General features: G+C 30.6%; 2 protein-coding genes across 2 annotated transcripts in view; one reads left to right on the top strand and one right to left on the bottom strand.

The window, feature by feature from the left end:
* Positions 1-12,975, bottom strand: part of LOC111638197 (ryanodine receptor-like) — a 98,130-nt gene extending 85,155 nt beyond the window's left edge. The window contains exons 1-10 of the mRNA XM_023383868.1: positions 12,930-12,975; positions 12,802-12,829; positions 12,617-12,693; positions 10,932-11,014; positions 5,737-5,960; positions 5,218-5,466; positions 4,983-5,139; positions 2,919-3,142; positions 2,400-2,648; positions 2,165-2,321 (exon numbers count right to left, since the gene is read on the bottom strand). Of these exons, the coding sequence (XP_023239636.1) occupies positions 2,165-2,321; positions 2,400-2,648; positions 2,919-3,142; positions 4,983-5,139; positions 5,218-5,466; positions 5,737-5,960; positions 10,932-11,014; positions 12,617-12,693; positions 12,802-12,829; positions 12,930-12,975 (1,494 nt within the window). The remainder of the gene's footprint in view (positions 1-2,164; positions 2,322-2,399; positions 2,649-2,918; positions 3,143-4,982; positions 5,140-5,217; positions 5,467-5,736; positions 5,961-10,931; positions 11,015-12,616; positions 12,694-12,801; positions 12,830-12,929) is intronic.
* A 387-nt stretch (positions 12,976-13,362) lies between these two features.
* On the top strand, positions 13,363-22,033 carry LOC111638196. Its single transcript, XM_023383867.1, has 2 exons — positions 13,363-13,870; positions 22,022-22,033. The coding sequence occupies exons 1-2, from the start codon at positions 13,364-13,366 to the stop codon at positions 22,031-22,033; spliced, it is 519 nt and encodes a 172-aa protein (XP_023239635.1). The 5' UTR covers position 13,363.
* Positions 22,034-22,462: the final 429 nt, after the last annotated feature.

Genomic DNA, 22,462 nt, shown 5'->3' with positions numbered 1-22,462 from the left:
TTTAAGTCATTTTATTCGACTTTACGTCTGTCCGCCACAAATATTGAAGTCGTAATATCACTAGAAAAACGTTTAAAGCACATAAAATCATATTAAAATATATACTAGTATGTTCTGTATTTACAGTACATGCATTCGTAAATTTAGAATACTTTTTTCTGTACTATATTAAAAACTAAAATTTATTTGTTTGTAAGCTTAAAATAGATTTTTATTAACCATATATTATTAAAAATGCATTAATAAATAAAATACAAAACCAGGAATGGTAATTTATGGTTTAGCCTAGTGACAAGTAGATTCGGAGACAAGTAAATTCGACTTACGTCGTTCTCCTGGAACCAATTACCGACGCAAGGCGAGGTATACCTGTAATGTGTGATAATTTCACAACAAATAAATGTACATGCATAAGTGTTATATAGAGTTGTACAAAATAATATTCTACGTCTTTCTGGCTCAGTGCCAGCAAAAAACTAGGTAACTAGACAATGTTAATTTTGATGAAAGTTACAAATTATCAAGTTTAAATATCAGTTCTGATATATATATATATTTTTTTCTTATAAATTTTTCTAATAAATTGTATTAAAAAATATATGTAAAACTAAAGATATTAATAAATGTACGTAATTTTTTTCATTTGAATATAATGATAATTTGATTTTTGGTGAATTTTTAAAATAATATTGCCTGGCTGACCTATATTGCCTTAGTACGGATTAAAAAAATAAATGTAAACAAGATGGTGGTGGTAAAGGGTTAAATATATTTATACTAGCAGATGAGCCCTGCATTGCTCGAGCAAAAACTAGTGATAGCCAAGATTAAGATTCTTAGATTATAGCTGATCTTACCCATTTTCACCAGGTGCAAGAATTAGTCACTCCTCTTCCAAGAGTAATTAGAAAATTTTTAGATGGGTCTAAAAATATGTTTGATTTCCTGCAAAAACACAAAAAACAGCACCTAAAATAGTACAGCCAAGTTCTTCAGGGTAATCTTTAACCCTCTACCTCATGGAGTAATTTCGAAAAATCCCTTCTTAGTGTACATTCTCATGATGTACCCTAACTGTGTACAAAATTTCAACTTTCAACTCCTAACTGTTTGGGCTCTGCGCTTATTATTATTATTAACCCATCTTGATTATATTATAAGATACAAATAAAATAATTTTTTATATATTAGTATTTAGAGAATATTCATGTTAATTTTGATTTCTCTAAGTAAAACTGTTTTAACTTCAATATAACCATCACATCATAACAATATAATTGATATGCAAATGTATGTAACATAAGACATGTATTATCCATGATAGCATTTACACATCATCAACATTACATTATTTATGTCATAAACATAAAGAAAAATTCTACTGCTTAAATTCACATATTTAAATGTATATTTCATATTTATTACTATTACATTTTTAAAACAATTTTTATCTTTACACTTTTTGTATATATTTTCATTTTTTTTATTTAATTATAATTTACATCAATTCAAATTTTATATTATTTTATTTTTATTTAATTCTGCTACTAGTATTATATAATACCTAAAGATTATTGTCAATTTTTTTTTTATACTTAAATTCAAATTGTCTGCATATTATACTTTTTTTTTTATTTGTTAAATTTGTTATTGTCAAAATATTTTCAAATGTCATAAATACTAAGATAAAATAGTGTAGCAAATTAAACATTTCATATTATTTATAGAAAAAATATATATACATAACAAGTAAAAATTATTGTGACATCATCACAATGCTGGGCTGCAATTTTTAATCATATTCTTAATTTATTTAATTTTAAATATATATTCTTGATTTCAAATTAGTAGTGTCTTGCCCCTGTACATTATATTTTTCCTGATAACAACAGAGTCATGCTGGTCATCTAACTCGTTTTGGAGAAACTTTTTGATGGACAACAGTAAAAATTTGTAGGTCTACAATTTTTTCAAATTTCAGCCCAATGATCTGATAATCATTTATAACAAACAAGAGAAATTTATACTCCAAGAATTTATTAATTTTAAAAATTATTTGAATATAAATTTTCATTTTAAAATTCAGTAAATTTTCTATATTTTTTAATTGTTTTATTGTTTATTATTGTAGTTCTAAAAATATTATTATTGTTAAAATGCTTACTTCAGGTGTAGCACCATCTGTTATCGCTTTGTCAGGACTAGCTTCTGATGTGGGTGATGCTTTGCTTTCTTCTTCACTTGTCTGTTCTTGTTCTGAAAGTTCCAAACTTGACTGAGGTGTAATTTCAGGTTGTGTTTGAGTGGGTGCCATGTGATACCTATATTAATTTTTTAATTCTTTACTAATAGAACAAATATTTCTTTATTAACATTTCATAAATTGTTTAATAACTAACCTAATTTCACCATCTTCTTCTTCTTTAGTAATATCAACACCAAATGCTTGCATTGGAGCAACTGTTTCTGATGGTTCTCCTAATAGTGCTAATTCACCCATTGGCATAGTCTCTATTGCAAGAGGTGTACCCATAGGAACCATTACACCTGGTTTGAAAAATAAGTCTACTTTCATTGTTTCTTCTTCTTCAGGAACAGGATATAAAGGTTGACCTCCCATTAGCAACATAATGAATTTTGTTACTGCTCTGAAATGACATTTATTTTAAAATTTATTATTATGAGCCTATCATTCATTAAAATATAATTAATTAAGTAAATTTATTATTTTTGTATTAGTTTAAAACAGAAAATTCATTGATATGAATTTATGCTATATAATACTATAGAAAAACAATTCTGGATAAAAATAATTTTAAAAAAATTATAATTAGAATATTCATGATAAAAGAAATAAAAATATTATAAATATAGAGTGCCTTTCTTTCAAAAAGAAAGACAATGAAAGGTATACTTACCTAACTGAGAAATATATATACCATCCAGTGTAGAAAAATGTGTTAAAAATAATCAAGAAGAAACCTTTTATCAATTCAAGATATGTTTTCTGACACATGATTGCATATTGTTTTTTAAGATTTGATGGTGTGAATAAGCACAAGAATGAAACAATTAAATTAAAAACATAACGAAGACCTCGCTTCACAGGTTCAAAAGCTGATCTGAAAAATTTAAACATTGTCAATTAAGAAATATTTATTTAACAATAACTGTTTATCAACTATTATAATTTTAGATAATTCTAGATAAATTTTGAATAATCTGTTAATTAAATAATTTTTAAAATTAATATATCTAATGTATCTACATGTTGAAAACTGTTTTGTATATAGAAAATTATCAATAAATTTTGGATGACAACATGATTATTTCTGTAAAAAGTCTATTTTCTCTTCTCAACAAAGGTATAAAAAGCTACAATATTAGAATACATTATTGGATAATCTGAAGGGGGACATGTCTCAACTGCTAGGGTTGCTAGTGACTTTCTCTCTGCACTTCGACAAGAAACAAGAAATTAGTGTATTTATCATCCTTAATTAAACCAAGTTAACTAAAAAGTGTTCATAACTAATCACAAATTATTATCTTCTGAAGAAATACTAATAATTAATTGACATGAAATGTTCACCAGCTAAACGTAGCAGACCTTCACTAAACCGAATCAAGCAGGTAAGTAAAAAGGATTAATCAAGCTCATCTAACTCCAAGTTTATAATAGTTCTTAATCTACAAGTGGATAAAGATTTACAAGACTCATCTTTAGTGAATAACAACTTTCAGATGGACACAATATCACAAAGTTTACAAAATTCTCCAGGTGAGTCTAATGCACTCTATCCGATCTCACTAACATGGGTGAGTCATTAGACACCTCTATGGTACAAAATTTACAAAATCTCAGAACTGATAAATACCTCTAATGATAAATTATTGAAGAACAAGGGAAGTACCGAAATAATCCTGACCTTAATGTGGGGTAAGAGTTGTCTGAGAACCTCACAATTACAACACACCTCAGGACCAATAGATAGATAAACAATTTATAACAATTTATATACATGTACATATAGCAATTGATAATATTAGCAATACAATAATTACCAATCATGCAGCAATTAATAATACCTAATTGGTACAATAGACTCGCTAATTACAAATCCGATAGTTAAAAATTTACAGTTAATTACAAGGAGAGTCCATGTTGTCGATCTGCTTGCACACAATTCTTCGTAACAATGATATAGTCCATATTCGATAACAAAGGGGTTGATAATCATGTGTTGGAAAATGTTATTAATCACAAAAATAATGTAGCAAGGGGTTCTAACCTGTAAAGTTTTCTCTTCTATAATTAGAGATATTGTTCCTCATATCATTCACATGTCAATGCAGTTGGATTTTTCTTTCCTTCCCCTTTGATCTCTCCCAAATCATATATCATTCATATATAGTGACCCTTACCTTCCTTCTCCTCGTCCTCAGCCTTATAATGGTTCTTCCAGCACATGCAGGTTATAGAAAAAAAAAATTCCCTCCCATTGTGAGGTCACCCTTTTATATCTTCCTTTTGTTCAGATCTCCTGCCTCCTATCACATGGTCTCTTGAACAGCCAACCAACAGTCCACCAACCACCCCCACACAAAAGGTGGTGCGCAATGTGAAGGAAAATAACATTCACGTGTTACAAAAATAACAAAACCCGATACGTATAACAAAACATAAGCAAAACAAAAAATATAATTTACAAGAAAAAAGTGCATAGCACTACATTATCTACCCAAGTGACATCTATTAAAGAAGACTTGTACTTAATTCATGGAAGTATAGGTGAAAATAAACTACAGTTCCAAAAAATGGACAGTCAAATAGATATCCTAAATCAGCAAATCAATAATTTAAAAACAGAAAAAGAACTCATGATTTTCATTTTAAAATTCAGTAAATTTTCTATATTTTTTAATTGTTTTATTGTTTATTATTGTAGTTCTAAAAATATTATTATTGTTAAAATGCTTACTTCAGGTGTAGCACCATCTGTTATCGCTTTGTCAGGACTAGCTTCTGATGTGGGTGATGCTTTGCTTTCTTCTTCACTTGTCTGTTCTTGTTCTGAAAGTTCCAAACTTGACTGAGGTGTAATTTCAGGTTGTGTTTGAGTGGGTGCCATGTGATACCTATATTAATTTTTTAATTCTTTACTAATAGAACAAATATTTCTTTATTAACATTTCATAAATTGTTTAATAACTAACCTAATTTCACCATCTTCTTCTTCTTTAGTAATATCAACACCAAATGCTTGCATTGGAGCAACTGTTTCTGATGGTTCTCCTAATAGTGCTAATTCACCCATTGGCATAGTCTCTATTGCAAGAGGTGTACCCATAGGAACCATTACACCTGGTTTGAAAAATAAGTCTACTTTCATTGTTTCTTCTTCTTCAGGAACAGGATATAAAGGTTGACCTCCCATTAGCAACATAATGAATTTTGTTACTGCTCTGAAATGACATTTATTTTAAAATTTATTATTATGAGCCTATCATTCATTAAAATATAATTAATTAAGTAAATTTATTATTTTTGTATTAGTTTAAAACAGAAAATTCATTGATATGAATTTATGCTATATAATACTATAGAAAAACAATTCTGGATAAAAATAATTTTAAAAAAATTATAATTAGAATATTCATGATAAAAGAAATAAAAATATTATAAATATAGAGTGCCTTTCTTTCAAAAAGAAAGACAATGAAAGGTATACTTACCTAACTGAGAAATATATATACCATCCAGTGTAGAAAAATGTGTTAAAAATAATCAAGAAGAAACCTTTTATCAATTCAAGATATGTTTTCTGACACATGATTGCATATTGTTTTTTAAGATTTGATGGTGTGAATAAGCACAAGAATGAAACAATTAAATTAAAAACATAACGAAGACCTCGCTTCACAGGTTCAAAAGCTGATCTGAAAAATTTAAACATTGTCAATTAAGAAATATTTATTTAACAATAACTGTTTATCAACTATTATAATTTTAGATAATTCTAGATAAATTTTAAATAATCTGTTAATTAAATAATTTTTAAAATTAATATATCTAATGTATCTACATGTTGAAAACTGTTTTGTATATAGAAAATTATCAATAAATTTTGGATGACAACATGATTATTTCTGTAAAAAGTCTATTTTCTCTTCTCAACAAAGGTATAAAAAGCTACAATATTAGAATACATTATTGGATAATCTGAAGGGGGACATGTCTCAACTGCTAGGGTTGCTAGTGACTTTCTCTCTGCACTTCGACAAGAAACAAGAAATTAGTGTATTTATCATCCTTAATTAAACCAAGTTAACTAAAAAGTGTTCATAACTAATCACAAATTATTATCTTCTGAAGAAATACTAATAATTAATTGACATGAAATGTTCACCAGCTAAACGTAGCAGACCTTCACTAAACCGAATCAAGCAGGTAAGTAAAAAGGATTAATCAAGCTCANCAGTGGACGGTCGTCAACTGCTGTCACTGAAGAAAATATCGACAAAGTTCACGATTTGTTATTAGCAGATTGCCGTTTGAAAACGCGTGAGATAGCTGAGACAACAGGCATCTCTGTCGACCGAGTGCACCACATCCTAACCGAAAATTTGGGTATGACGAAGGTCTCAGCAAGGTGGGTGCCGCGTCTGCTGACCGCTGAGCGAAAACGTGTTCGCACTTTGATGTCAAAGGAGTGCTTGGACATCTACCAGAAAAACCCACAGCATTTCTTGCGTTGGTTTGTGACTACTGACGAAACGTAAATCCATTACTACACTCCTGAAACAAAAGAACAGTCGAAGCAATGGAAACACCACAGTTCGCCACCACCAAAGAAGGCAAAGACAGTCCCATCAGTGGGGAAAGTGATGGCCTCAGATTTTTGGGATGCTAAAGGCATCATCTTTATTGGCTACCTAGAAAGAGGAAAGACCATCAATGCTGTCTATTACTGTGAACTTTTGGAAAAACTGAAGAAAGAAATCAAAGAATAGAGGCCACACTTGAATAAGAAAAAGGTTCTGTTCCACCACGATAATGCACCTGCACATTCCGCCAGAATCACTGAACAAAAGATAAATGAACTTCGCTTCCAATTAGTTCCACATCCACTGTACTCACCTGATTTGGCCCCCACCATTTTCCAAACCTAAAAAAATTCTTGGCTGGAAAGAGATTCCACTCAAATGACAAAGTCATCTCTGAATTGAATGAGTATTTTGCACACCTTGACAAATCGACCTATTGTGATGGCATAAAAAAGCTAGAACATCGCTGGAATAAGTGCATTGCTAACAAAGGCGACTACATTGAAAAATAAAAAAGTTTTCACATTATTTTGTTTGTTGTTCTATTTGAGGCCGCAAACTTTCCGAACAGCCCTCGTAATAACAGAATTTCCAAGTTTTAATTTGGAAGTTCTGTTATTAATACCATTTTTTTTTGCTCAAATTTGTCAGCAAAAAAATAAGGACGTGCATTATACACGGGTAGTACTAATTCTGTATCTATAAATGTTTTTAATTCTTTTATTTATGCTTATGAGTTAAAAAAGTAACTCTAGAAATCAATAATGCTATATATATATGCAAAATAATACTTTGGAATATGATAATCAGTTATGTTGAACTCATGATAAACTTGCAACTAAAGCAATTACAGTCAATGAATGATTCAAGAAAATGAAATAAAGAGCGACATATTAGCAAATAAAACAGAAATTAATAGAGGAAAAAAAGCAAAGAGTTGTTAGTGGGCGCAATCAATTTTAAAAGAGAGAACAAATTATGGATATTCAGCTACATTAATTCCTTTGTTGCTAGGTATTGATCAAAAACTTTATTTTAAGTAAGTACATACATATATACATACATACATACAAGAAAGACATCGGTTGTACACGAAATGTTTAGCTAGCAGAAAAGAAGGTAAGGAAAAGGGGAGGGGAAGAAGGAGGAAGAGGAGATAGATAGTAGAGAAAGATAGGATCCCTCTGAACGACATACATAAGGCTACAATACCCTCTATGTTTTGATGTTGGCATGCAGTTTTTAGGATGCAAGGCTGTAGTCCTCCAAACGGTCTAAAAGAAATCCTGAATGTAGCGAATACCAATAATTGAGTACTGCCATGAATAGCTAAGTGTAGAAGTTAGTGCCAAGTGACTGTTAGTAAGAAGACTTACAGTGTATCTACTTAATACTAATAAAACTGAATGCAATTGTGAATCTCAATACTACTTAACAGCTAAACAGACAGCTCAAAAAACAAACAAAAACAATGACAAACTAGACAAGACTAATGGACCAATAGAAACAAACGAGCAAGACCCAAAATTTTATTTATTTATTATTTTTATTTATTTTTTTAAACATTAACTTACTCACTAACTAAACTAACCTACCATAACCTAGGACAAACCTAACCAGACGACTAATGCTAACAAACCCTAATCTAATTTAATCTAACCTATCATAACCTAACAGGAAACCAAGCTAAGAGTCCCTAATCTAACTTACAACTAGGACTAACCAAATTTAGACTGAAAAAGAAGACAGAAAATAAGAATTAAAATACAAAGTTGAAAGGCAGCTATATACCAACAGTTGAAACAAAGCATGGGAAAGTTAATTGCCATCTGTGTCCCCGGAATCAGTGTTCCCAAGAGCCCCACTAAGAGATATGAATGTGAGTAAATGATGGAACATTGTGTGTGTGTGTGTGTGTGTGTGTGAGTGTGTGTGAATGAGTTTGTGCGGGTTGCAAGGCCAGTTGTACCCTTCAAGAATTGCAGCTCTCATTAAACTATCCCTAATGTGGTTGTACCTATTGCAGCAAAATACTAACAAGGAGACACTACGGCTTTGAGGAAATGGATTTTGATGATCTTTGGTGTAGAGGTATTATGCCATGGGAGTGTACTACCTGTAAAATACTAAAGTGCAACACTCAAATATAATCGAGAAAAACGAACTTAAAGTTTTCTTTAGCACTTTATATATAAGTTACACGTACTCATGCTTGAGCGTGCTGTGGCATGAGTGGTAATGCTCCTGACTCGTACGCTTGCATGCTTGGGTTCAATTCTTGTTGTGTTTACTTTTTTTCCCTTTTTTTTTATTCATAAATACTTATAATGTATTTATTTATTTACTCATTCATTTATTTCTTATTATTTATTGATTTTTTGGGTTTTTTTTTTTTTTATAATTTTGTCTCATTTCAACAAAGTGGTCATACGTCCAAGAATCAATCAAATGATATTTATCAAAAATAGTTCCACCACATTCAACATGTTTTTCCCATAATTTTAAATGATTTCTTTTCAAATGACTACATCTGTTTTTTTTGCAACGTTTGTAGTTTCCACATAGGGTGGGCTTTTGCTACTTTTAAAACTTTGATTTTATATTCCAGTGAAATATATTCCTTCATTTTATATATTTTTTATCAGGTACATAGTCATCAGATGAGTCATCTTTAACTGCTTTGAAATTTCCTTCTGCACACTCTTCTTGGGCATAAATCAATTCTTCATCAATTATAAAGTTTTTTAATTTAACACACCCAATGTATTATTGTATAATTCTGTGCCTATCAGCATAGCATCTTCAGATAGTGTATCAGAAGATATTGTTGCGATTAAATTATTTTTGAAAAGTAAACTCTCATAATACACTACTCCATCTTTTAGCCACTGTTTCGATACATCACTGTATAAAGAGTTATCATCAACAGTTTTTTTGTCACAATGTGAAGAACTTGCTTCTCTTGATGACATTTTTTTTAATTATAAAATAATTTTTCAAATAATCAATAAATAATAAGAAATAAATGAATGAGTAAATAAATAAATACATTATAAGTATTTATGAATAAAAAAAAAAATGGAAAAAAGTAGACACAACAAGAGAATTGAACCCAAGCATGCAAGCGTATGAGTCAGGAGCATTACCACTCATGCCACACCATGCTCAAGCACGAGTACGTGTAACTTATATATAAAGTGCTAAAGAAAACTTTAAGTTCGTTTTTCTCGATTATATTTGAGTGTTGCACTTTAGTATTTTACAGGTAGTACACTCGCATGGCTTACTACCTCTACATCAAAGATCATCAAAATCAGTTTCCCCAAAGCTGTAGGGTCTCCTTGTAAGTGAAGTGGTGTTTGGCCCTCCTGAATACCACAATCGCATTGTGAATTGTCCCCAAGGTTAAATCTATGCAAGTATTGCTTAAAGTTACCGTGTCCTGTAAGTAGCTGAGTGAGGGTGTAACTAGGGTAAAAGTGGCAAAGAATTGCAGTAGTGTCAACCTTGGGATGAAAGTGTAAGTGAGTCTACCAGTGGTGTCATGGTCCCAGCTGTCTTGCCAGAGAATGAAGATTTGCTTCTTGACGTGATTGTTGATGTATGAGGTAGGAATGTAACTGAAAGTACTAGTGACTGAAGACTTTGCAGCTTGTTTGGCAAAATGGTCAGCGGTCTCATTACTGAGAACCTCCACATGACCCAAGACCCATTGGAAATCTATTCTAGTGTTGTTGTCTACAATGATTAAGTAAGTACAGTAGTTACAAGTATTCATATAAATATGAATTAAAAAATTAAAAACAAACAATTCTTCCTGAAAGTTTTGGCCGAAAAATACATTACACACAGCATAAGAAAAAAAATTGAAGTTTAAAAAACATTAGTACAATTTTTAAACATTATAATAAAAACAAGTAGATTATTTTTCTGTTAATCACAAAAATTTTATAGTTGTGTTGCATTTTATGTGTATGTAAAACAAATCAAACGATTATTAATTAATTCATAATAAAAATGCATAAAGCATAAAAATACTGTAATGATTAACCTATGTAAAGAAAGATCTAGAAAGTAATTTAAAATATTTTTATTAAAATTAATACCTTGATTTGAGGTTTTTCCCATTGATTTATTGTTGATTCTTTTATTTCAAAATAAACTCTCTCTATTCTATTTTGGCCACCTTTCAAGTAAAATTAAATTAAAACAGTGTTAAATTTATTCAATAATAAAAATAATAAATAATTTTAATAGTTTCTTAAATAAAATATTTACTAAATACACATACTTATCAAAAATAAATCTACACAGCAATAAATGTCTAGAGTCAATTTTACTTGAATTTATGTTTGTCTATTTTATTAAAATTACATTTATAAATTGAGATGCTGACTATAAATAACAGTTTGCAGAAGTTTGGGAATTAAATGAATGAAAAGCTGATGATTGACCATGTTCAATTGTTATACTATATAATTATCAATTACTAAAATGTCATAAAAATTGAATATTGCAAAAAGCTATTGAAATAAATTTCTCTATCTATACTAATATATAAAGAGGTAATGTTTGTATGTATGTATGTAAGTTTCGTTGCAGCAGGTAATCTCCGAAACTACTCATCCGATTTCAAAAATTCTTTCACCAATATTTAGAATGGAACCTCAGGGTGGACATAGGCTGTATATTATTCCGTTAAACATTCATATAAATTAAAATATATAATCTAGGTTAAGGCTTTTATGTCCAACAGATGGCGCTACGAGTACGACGCCCTAAGTTTGCTTTTCTGTGAGGCATTATGCTTTTCTGTGAAAATGAACTAAAGCAGATCATCTTCTATCTATCTATATAAATAAAAATGTAATGTTCGTTTGTTCCTATCGATTCCTTTGAAATTTTGACACAATGCTGCATTCGAATACACACGTGTTTTTATATAATATATGTGTCGAAATTCCCCCCACTGAAGAGAGATGGTTAGGATTAAGGCTTACGGTAAAGAACTCTGCTTCTATTTATACTATTTTAGATGCGGGTTTTTGCGTTTTTGATTGTGTTTTAATAGGATACGTCAACAGAATGTACACTAAGAAGAGATTTTTCTATATTCCACCACGGGGGAGAGGGACAGAATTAAGGCTTACCGTGAAGAACTTGGCTTCTATTATATTATTTTAAATGCAGGTTTTTGCGTGTTTGATTGCGTCAAGAGAATGTACACTAACAAGTAAGAAGAAATTTTTCGAAAAAATCCCCCCCACGGGGGAAGTGTTATACATTTATAATAGATACATTTTGAGCCACAACAACGCGTGGCAGGGTCTGCTAGTTAAAAAATAAAGCTGTGGATGAAAATTTTGTAATTTTATTATTTTAATTTTAAATTAAAAATATATACATAAATTGAAACATCTATGAAGTATATTTTTAAAAATATATTCTGATTTTTGTAATGGATATGTATATTTTATATGCTGTTTATCTAAACTATAATTTAAATGTTTGTAATTTTGTTTTCCCCCTGCATCATGGTAATAAGTTCAAGTATGTATAAATAAAATAAAAATATATATTCAGCTTATAATTAAATATCAGAATTAATTTCTTTTCACATAATCATTTTTTTACACATAGAAGATAAATACAAATTTATATTAGTTTCTACAGTATTGGTTTGATCCTTCTAACAAAATAATTTTATTTTTAAAATCAATTTTAAACTTGAACAATAATTTTTTAAAATTTAACAACAATGGTTAAAATAAATTTTAGATCATATTACCTAGAATTTCAATTCTTCCTAAAAATGGTTCAAAATAATTCAAAACACTGCTTGCTGTTTCTAAAAATCTAGTCAACCTAAAATAAAATATTAATATTTAGTTAGCAAGACCCATAACACAGATTCATCATACTTTGGTTACTACTTTATGAAACTTATACTACTACTACTAAAAGCCAAAATACATTTTGAGTTTATGATCCTCTTCAGTGGCTATAACAACATAATTATTTAACAACTATTAAACATATTTAATAAGTATCAAAATGCAAATTGTCATCAAAATAATAGATTTAACATGATTATGATGCACCAATAACTAATGCTTTGTCAGAATACATCAATAGTCCAATATGCATTTCTTATGTAGATGTTATGCAGCATTCTTATGAATAATATCTACATAACAATTTGCATTTTAATACTTGTTAAATAAACTGAGTATAATAATAATAATAATAATAACTCTCCCGTGGTCACCACCTGGACGTGGTGGGAGAGCCCAGTAATTTTACTGAACCATAGAGCAATGCAGGCTGGAGCACAAGCTCCTGCTAGGGACACCCATGCCAGTAAGGTCTATGGGGAAAAATGAAGCTAAGAGTAACCACACCCACATTCTGTGGAAATAATTATCATGACAGTAACCAGATCAAAGTGTGCTACCGGCTCGGACGTGGCCCGGGTTAACAAGGTCCGCGTTCGTGGGTTAGGCAGAGGCTCACGTTCGAAAAANTCAAAGCTGACATGGATGAAGTTTTGGGAGAGTCTGCTCCTTCGTACACCACTGTGAAAAAATGGACAGCCCTTTTTAAATCTGGCAGAGAGAGTGTGGAAGATGACCCTCGCAGCAGATGGCCGTCAACTGCTGTCACTGAAGAAAATATCAACAAAGTTCACGATTTGTTATTAGCAGATCGCCATTTGAAAACCTGTGAGATAGCTGAGACAACAGGCATCTCTGTCGACCGAGTGCACCACGTCCTAACCGAAAATTTGGGTATGACGAAGGTCTCAGCAAGGTGGGTGCCGCGTCTGCTGACCGCCAAGCAAAAACGTGTTCGCACTTTGATGTCAAAGGAGTGTTTGGACTTCTACCAGAAAAACCCACAGGATTTCTTGCGTCGGTTTGTGACTACTGATGAAACGTGGATCCATTACTACACCCCTGAAACAAAAGAACAGTCGAAACAATGGAAACACCACAGTTTGCCACCATCAAAGAAGGCAAAGACAGTTCCATCAACGAGGAAAGTGATGGCCTCGGTTTTTTGGGATGCTAAAGGCATCATCATTATTGACTACCTAGAAAGAGGAAAGACCGTTAATGCTGTCTATTACTGTAAACTTTTGGAAAAATTGAAGAAAGAAATTGACGAAAAAAGGTCACACTTGAAGAAAAAAAAGGTTCTGTTCCACCATGATAATGCACATGCAGATTCCGCTAGAATCACTGAACAAAAGATAAACAAACTTCGCTTCCAATTACTTCCTCATCCACCGTACTCACCTGATTTAGCCCCCAGTGACTTCCACCTTTTTCCAAACCTAAAAAATTTCTTGGCTGGAAAGAGATTCCACTCAAATGATGAAGTCATCTCTGAAGTGAACGAGTACTTTGCACACCTTGACAAATCGACCTATTGTGATGGCATAAAAAAGCTAGAACATCGCTGGAATAAGTGCATTGCTAACAGAGGAGATTACATTGAAAAATAAAAAAAGTTTTAACATTATTTTGTTTGTTGTTCTATTTGAGGCCGCGAACTTTCCGAACAGCCCTCGTATATCTTCTCTATATCAATTAGTCTATGAAAAACTTGGTTTCGTTATAACTTGTTTCACTTAAAGTTGCAATTTCCAAGAACCTATTGATGACGTTAAACAAGAACTTACCATGTATATTTTTAATAGTTACAAAATAATAATACTAAAATCAAAAATTTTTATAGCAATTTAACATTAACATTACAGATGTAACAAATTGATGTTTTGTGATTTTGAATTCCACATATGTCTAGAAGTAAAGATTCACTTTTAATCTGTCAAAAATAAATGGTAATTAATGTATCTCTATGTAATACATCTCTGTAATACAACAAATGGTAGATGGACTCACAGAAAATTTTCAGTTAGGAACTACAATTTTATTCTCATTTCAATACAAATTAAACTATTTGTTGACAAATGCATTTCAGGTTGGCGCAGTACATTACAACCCCTCCTCAGTGTCTTAAAGATAAAAAATTGTGCATGGGAAACCAACACAACTATAACACCAACACATGTTATACATCAATACATCGTACAGGTATCGTACAAGCTCAAAGAGCACTTGAAGTTTTAATACCACCGGATAACCTCATCGTGTTAAAATATATAGTGATATAAACAGTTTACCAACTGTTTATATCACTATATATTTTAACAATTTTGAGAATTATATTATACAAAATTGACAATATATCACTATATATTGTCAATTTCGAGAATAAAATTGTAGTTCCCAACTGAAAATTTGCTGTGAGTCCGTCTACCATTTGTTGGATTACAGAGATGCATTATATAGAGATCTAATATACAGCAATCCAGTTATATAATATAGGTAATTAATATACTTTTCTCAAAGTATAGAAATTGTTAGCATCTAAAGAAGTTCAATCAAATGTCTGAATTGATCTTCAAAATATACAAACATCTAAAAAAATTATTAGTTAATTTAAATTTGTTGTTAAAATATTTATGACATGATAATATCACTAATTCTAAATCAAACTATATGCTAAACTGTTTGAATTCTAACCTTAAAGAAAGTCAAAAATTTAGTAACATTAATTCTTTAATTTCAAAGCATAATTCTCAACATTCCTCATATTTATTAGATAAAACTTAATTTCTTTAGAATTGAATTAACAATATAATATTTTAAAATTTATGATCTTGATTCTGAAAGAATACTTTAGCTTTAAAATTTTTAGATTATCAAAAAGTACAATTCATAAAGTAAATGCTTCAGTAAATCATTAAATCAATTACATACAACCTTGTACAGCAGCAAAAAACTTTATTAAATAAGAGAAAGCTAACATTTTCAGTCATATTTAATGGCCTTCATTGGATCTGATGTTTGAAAAATCTAACATTTACAAATACAGTAGGACCTCAATTATCCAGACTAATTGGGGATGAAGGTAGTCTGGATAAGGAAAAATTTGGATAATCGAAACAAATACTTTAATTTGTCTTTTAATAATAATACAACACATTTTCTTTTTGATGACATATCGGTAATATTAAGAATAAATACTGTATTTAAATCGTGATCAAATTTTCAAGAAACAAACATTCGTATTGAATTTGGACTACTACAGACCAGAGCTATTCTATTCGTTCTATTCTATTCGTCTCCCCCTGGCTGATTCATATGGAGATAATAGCCGTAGTGTGCTTTTTCTCCGATAAGTTCTGACCAGCACTAACAGACTATCTATTGTTAAAAGGCCCTTTGGTGGCGCAAGAAGACGGATTTTATAAAATAAAAAGCAGTTGAAACTGCATTTTTATGAATAAAAATTTGACAAACTATTTATCGTTTTATGACAAGCAAAACTTTTTCGTTGCGTTCGCGGCTTTTAAGTAATGCATAAACCTTCGAGGCACGAGGCCCTTCGGACCGTAAAGCATAGGTGGTGGCCCACGTTGCCATACGCCGCCCTTGGTCATAGAAATGATGTAATTTGAATGTAAATTATTTATAAATACGTATGTCAAGTTATATTTTTATTATGACGCAAAATATATTTAAGAGTTTACGACCACTGTGCCGGGTGAGACGTTGAAATAAAAAAAGTTATGCATTCCATCATGTACATAAACAGTATCGTAATTCGCCTAATGCAAATCAGCAAATTTGTAAAATTTTTGTTTATTTTGAGCAATCCGGATAATCGAGGTTCTACTGTACTAACAAAAATTAAATAAAAATACAGTGGTGCCTTGTACTGTACTTTGAATTTACTTCATTCTAGGTGGCTGTTCAAACCCAAATCAATTTTTCCCATTAGAAATAATGAAAAGCAAATTAATCTATTCTCACATCCTAAACAGTACCCATTTTAACAAACTTAAAATAGCAAATACACATAATTTAAAATAAAAAATAACAATTAAATCCCTTAATAATAAATTAAAACAAAAACAAAAAATTAAATATGTAAATACTGAATAATAAAATGAAAATTGCATTTACTGTTGCACACTGTCAACTTTTCATCTTAAACATGACTACTTAATTTATCACACTTATACCATGGATAAAATCCTTTTTCATCTCAATTGTTGGTATTAAAACCTTCCTCTTAGATCTTTGCTGCTTCCACACACTTCTCAGATGTCACAATTAATAAGTAAAGGTTATAATGGGTTGAACAAAAGTTTTTGCCTACTTTTAACAGTTGTCCTTAAAATAGATGTAAGATTTAATTATAATAATTGTGAAATATAACATCTTATTGCTAATTTGAGATTGTTTTCTTTGTTTAGAAGCTTATTTTAAACTTTTTACTTCATATTTTGTTTGAATAAAATCAAATCCAAATGGCTTCATATAAGAATAATATCAAGCTTATTTCAGAAAAAATCTTTTGAGTTTTGGAAAAAAATACAATACTAAAAAGAAAAAGAAGAAAAAAAAACACAGAAATTTGTACTGCATATGGAAAAGATACTCCTAAACTAAAAATGTGTCAAATATGGTTTAAAAAGTTCCATTTGGAAAGTTTTGAACTAAAGTATAAAAAACACAGGGGTGTTTAAAAGCTGTAGACAAATAAAGATTGCAGAAAGAAACAATATACAGTGGGTAATCGGTTAATAAACAGTTTGTATAGCGAACAAATCAGATAATGAACACTTTGCAAAAGATTTTTATGATTGGACAACAAACACATGTTCAGATAACGAACACTTTACTGAACAAACATAAAAAGAAGTGAAGGAAAATAATGAATACCGATTGATTTTCCCTTGTCTTCAGGTAACAATTAGAAACCTTTCGGAGTGTGAGAGACGTCAACATCAATACTCAACCCGATCCCAATCAGATAGTATTCCTCCGAATTTTGAAACTCTCCCTTGTAATTCCAGCTTTTTGTTTACCTTTCTGACAAATAATTTTTTATAGTCTTCATGAGACTGTTGAACAGACACTTGTTAAGTTTTGCGTCAGGGTTTATTTACAAAAAGTGAAAGTTTAACTGTCCTATCAGATATTCATTAACATTTTAATACCAAATTTTGAATTTCATCAGAGCCTAGAAACCAAGTAAGAAAAAATAGCCAAGGTAGAAATTGGGCACAAGATGTCTGATGTTGCTAGGCAGTATGGTTTTGAACAGGTCTACAGTAGGCACAATCATAGCTATGAAAGATATATCAAGAAGTCTTGAGCTGCTAATGGAGTAATGAAAATCACATCTGAGAAATAAAGAGCATTTTAGAGCTCATAATGGAACCTGAAACTGATCTGGCGACTGAAGAACTCCAAGAACTCTCAAATGAAGAATGCCAAGAAACTCAGCAAGATGTGTTTTCTTTTGAAAAAGAGGAAGACGAAAGAGGACCAATGTCAACATCTACTGCTAAAGATCTTTTGAAGAAGTGGGAGAATGTCAAAACAACGATTGTCCAAATCATCCAAACCAGAATAAGGTTAATGGGGTTGGGGATCTCTACAATTGCAGTACTATTAACTACTACTGAAAAATCCTGAAAAGAGAAAAGCAATTGACATTGGACAGACTCTTTAATCCCCATAAATGGAAAAAACATGACTCATAAAAGTGCAAGACTACATATATATGTATTTTTACTATTACATATAAATAAACGTAGTAAAAAAGTATATATTTTTTATTTTTTGTAGTCTCCGGAACAAATTAATCAAATTCCCATAAAAACCTATGGTAAATCAATAATCAGTTAACGAACAATTTGGATAATGAACAAACTCTTGGAACGGATTATGTTCATTAACCGATCACCCACTGTATATAAACAAACACATCAAAAATAAAGCAGAAAAAGCACCAAAAACATACAAGCTTAATGAGAGAGCAAGAATGAGAGATGACCTGGGTGCATAACAGATTGCATTTACACTTCAAATGCATTTTTTCACTGTGCAAACAGTTTGCAATCCAGAGAATTGTTTGAACTCTGAAGAAAATTTTTGTGGAATTTTGCATCTGAAGTATGAGGTACCACTATTTTTGAATGCCAAACAAGGTTCAAATACAAAAATAAAACATTCAACAATCTGTTTTATTGCTGTGACATGCACAAAAAACTAAAAGAGAAAATTATTAAAATTTAAATTAAAAATCAAATTATCCTATTTTTTTTTAATGGAGTTAGAGTTTTCCATTTGACACAAATTATATTGTGTTTGATTATTGAGGATCAAATAAATCATTTTCAAAATAAAATTTCATCTTGACTTGTTCTACCCATTTCTGTTCCAGTTCTCCTAACAGATATAATTTCATTTTTGAAAGTTACATGAATTTTTACATAATTTTCAAGTTGTAATTTGAATCTACAGTTAATGAGCAATTATTTGTAACATGGTCACATTGCTGAGCTGCAATTTTTAATCATATTTTTAATTTATTTCATTTAAAATATATGCTGTCCATCTTCAAATTATTAGTGGCTTGCTCCATATATAATACTTTTCCTTTAACAATAGAGTTGTACTGGTCATCTATCTTGTGGCTGTCTGCCATTTTGTTGTATATAATTGTAGTGTATATAGAATAAGAACTCCTTTCTTCTTTCCTGTAATTCTTCTTCCTTCCATTTTTAACCCTTTTCAGTCACATGACAGGAGTTGTACTATTTGTGGGTCCTGACTGGCTGATTTAAAAAGGGACAGGAAGGGGTCCTGCCGAAACTACTGATAGACACAAGGTGGGAAGAAAAGACACTTTTGGGTTCGCCACCAAAAACAGAGGTCAAGCAAGAGTGACTGGAGGACAAGATATAAGGCTGAGGGCAAACGAGAGAGAGAGAGTCAGCATAGACCAAATAGGAATGGAAACAAGAAATATAATTCAGATAGCCGTTCCGGAGATGTCCAAGGAACTGTCTCGGCACATGTTTATTAATAACTACTTTGTAACCACCTGGATGCTAACGGATTGGACATTCACTGTGCACAAAGTGATAAACATCAATATTCACCCGGTTCAGGACCCACAAATCTAGCTACTGGTAGATTTCGTAACTATCCTTCCTTTCTTCATTCTAGCAGTAATAGTATTAGGTTTAAGTTAATTATAATTATCTTAGTTTAAATCAGGATTATATGTATATATTAAATTTTGTCATGGAAAGTTCAAACGAGAGAGGAGACGTTGTAAATATATCTAAATATGATTATCTCTGTAACGGGCATTCCATTCTCTGTCAACTCACTCAACTAATAAAATGATTTGATCATTATTGTTTTTGTCATCTTATCACGTGTTTCACAAACATGCTTTCACAATCTAACACCTTTCAGGGAAAAATTTTTGAATTGGAATAATGTGACTTCCAGTTAGCATCAGAAGTTTGTATATACAATTGGTGATTGGTTAACAAATATAATCCATTCCAAGACTTCGTTCGCTATCTGAATTGTTTGTTAACTGATTTATCGATTTACCATATATTTTTATGAGAATTTGATTAATTTGTTCTGAAGACTCCAAAAAATAAAAAATATATACTTTCTTACTATGTTTATTTATATGTAATAATAAAAATACATATATACAAGTCTTGCATTTTTATTAGTCATGTTTTTTCCATTTGTGGGGGTTAAAGTATCTATCTAATGTAGATTACTTTTCTCACTTCTTCAGGATTTTTTGGAAGTAATTAATAGCATTGCAATTGTATTGATACCCAAGCCTATTAACCTCATTCTGGTTTGGATGCCATTTGGATGACCGTTGTTCTGACATTCTCCCACTTCTTCAAAAGATCTTTAACTGCTTGAGACTTCTTGATATATCTTTCATAGCTAAGATTGTGCCTACTGTAGATCTGTTCAAGCCACACTGCCTAGCACTATCAGATATCTTCTGCCCACTCCCTACCTTGGCTATTATCTCTTGCTTGGTTTCTATGGTGAGCATAGTTCTTGACACTCCACTCTTTTTAGGCTCCATAATATTATGTTTCTTTTTTAAATAAAAAATTCAGAAAAGCACTTACAAAAATTCAGAGAACAGAAATCAACTAGCACACAAAAAAATTGTTTAAATGCAAGGCCCAGATGAAATTTGGTATTAAAATGTTAACAAATATCTGATGAGACAGTTAAACTCTTGCCTTTTGTAAATAAAAACTGATGCAAAATTTAACAAGGACCCGCCCTACAATCTCGCTGAGACCATAAAAAATTATTTGTCAGAAAGGAAACAAAAAGCTGGAATTACAAGGGAGAGTTTCAAAATTTGGAGGAATACTATCCAATTGGTATCGGGTTTGAGTGTCGATGTCATCTTCAGAACTCTGAAAGGTTTCAAATTGTCACCTGGAGACAAGGGAAGACCAATCAGTATTTGCTATTTTATTTTGCTTGTTCGTTCTGTGAAGTCTCATTATCCAAACATAAAAATGTTTCGTGAAACTGTTCATTACCTGATTCATTCACAGTCTGAACTATTCATTAATTGATCACCCACTGTAGTTAATTGAGACCTCATGTCCATAAGGTTTCCACATCTGGTCTCATCTTTCATCTACCTAACTCCATTCTTGAGATTAAGGAAAGACAGACAACAGACAGATGACAGTGGGGAATTTATAGGTCTACAATTTTTTCAAATTGCATCCCAAAAAATAATGTGATACATTCTAGAAATGGCCTACCTAAAATAGATGTTTAGAATTTTGTGGAAGTTGCATATTAATAATCATCTAGATTTTATGATTAACTGATAAGGGAAGGTTGGGAATTACAATATCAGTTTTTAACAGAATGTATATCATTTTTTACATTCTATTAAAAAGTGGCATTGCTTCATTTTATAGAAATTGACACTCTGATAAATATACTGAAAGGTTTTTCTGCAAAAGTTTTTGTTTCCATTAAAAAATCTAAAAAAGATTTTACTTTATTCAAATGTCATATTTAATGTAAATATTAACAAAAAGTGGAAATGAATTGCTTAGTTCAATGAATTTTTTCTCTTATTCCTGTGTATGTTTTTCATGTTTCTCATCTTAAATATCTTTATAGATTATGTAAATGATTATTATTAACCCACCTAGTACATTTTAAACTGAACTTATTAGTTTTTTCCTATTAGTTATTAGTTTAAATAATGGTCTTTTCAATTAATTTTATTACAGCAAACAGATTAATTGATATCTAGGGAGAATAACATGATACATAAATGATTTTTGAATTAAGCTTAAATATCAAGACAATAAACATAATTAAAATACAGAATATATTGTTAAGTATCTTCAAAAAGAATTTCATTAACATATACAGTTTTTGACAACACCATAAATTTCTTTAAACAATAATCTTGTTTCATGATAATGCTTTGAATTTGAATCAGTGCTTTGATTATCTGGACATTTTACTTCTCCAATATCAAAATAATCATTCCTTTTTTGACTTTCCAATGTCAATGATGTCCCAATAACAGCTTTCTGCAAATATTCCTTCAAATTATAGTGAGGAAATGTCATTCTTTTGTAAATAAAACAATACACTTAAACAAACCTTTACATATGCAGCCATAATTTAATAGATAAATTCAAACGTTTTCGACCATATTCAAT

This window comes from Centruroides sculpturatus, unplaced genomic scaffold, assembly GCF_000671375.1.
Source record: "Centruroides sculpturatus isolate CEXI.00-Female unplaced genomic scaffold, Cexi_2.0 scaffold1127, whole genome shotgun sequence".
NCBI classification, from domain to species: Eukaryota; Metazoa; Arthropoda; class Arachnida; order Scorpiones; family Buthidae; genus Centruroides; species Centruroides sculpturatus.
Note: the sequence above shows the minus strand (reverse complement) of the source record. Positions and strands in the feature narration are given on the sequence as shown.

What these genes read in the sequence shown, in the direction of transcription:
- LOC111638196 (XM_023383867.1), top strand. Translation starts at nt 13,364, where the DNA reads ATGGATGAAGTTTTGGGAGAGTCTGCTCCTTCGTACACCACTGTGAAA.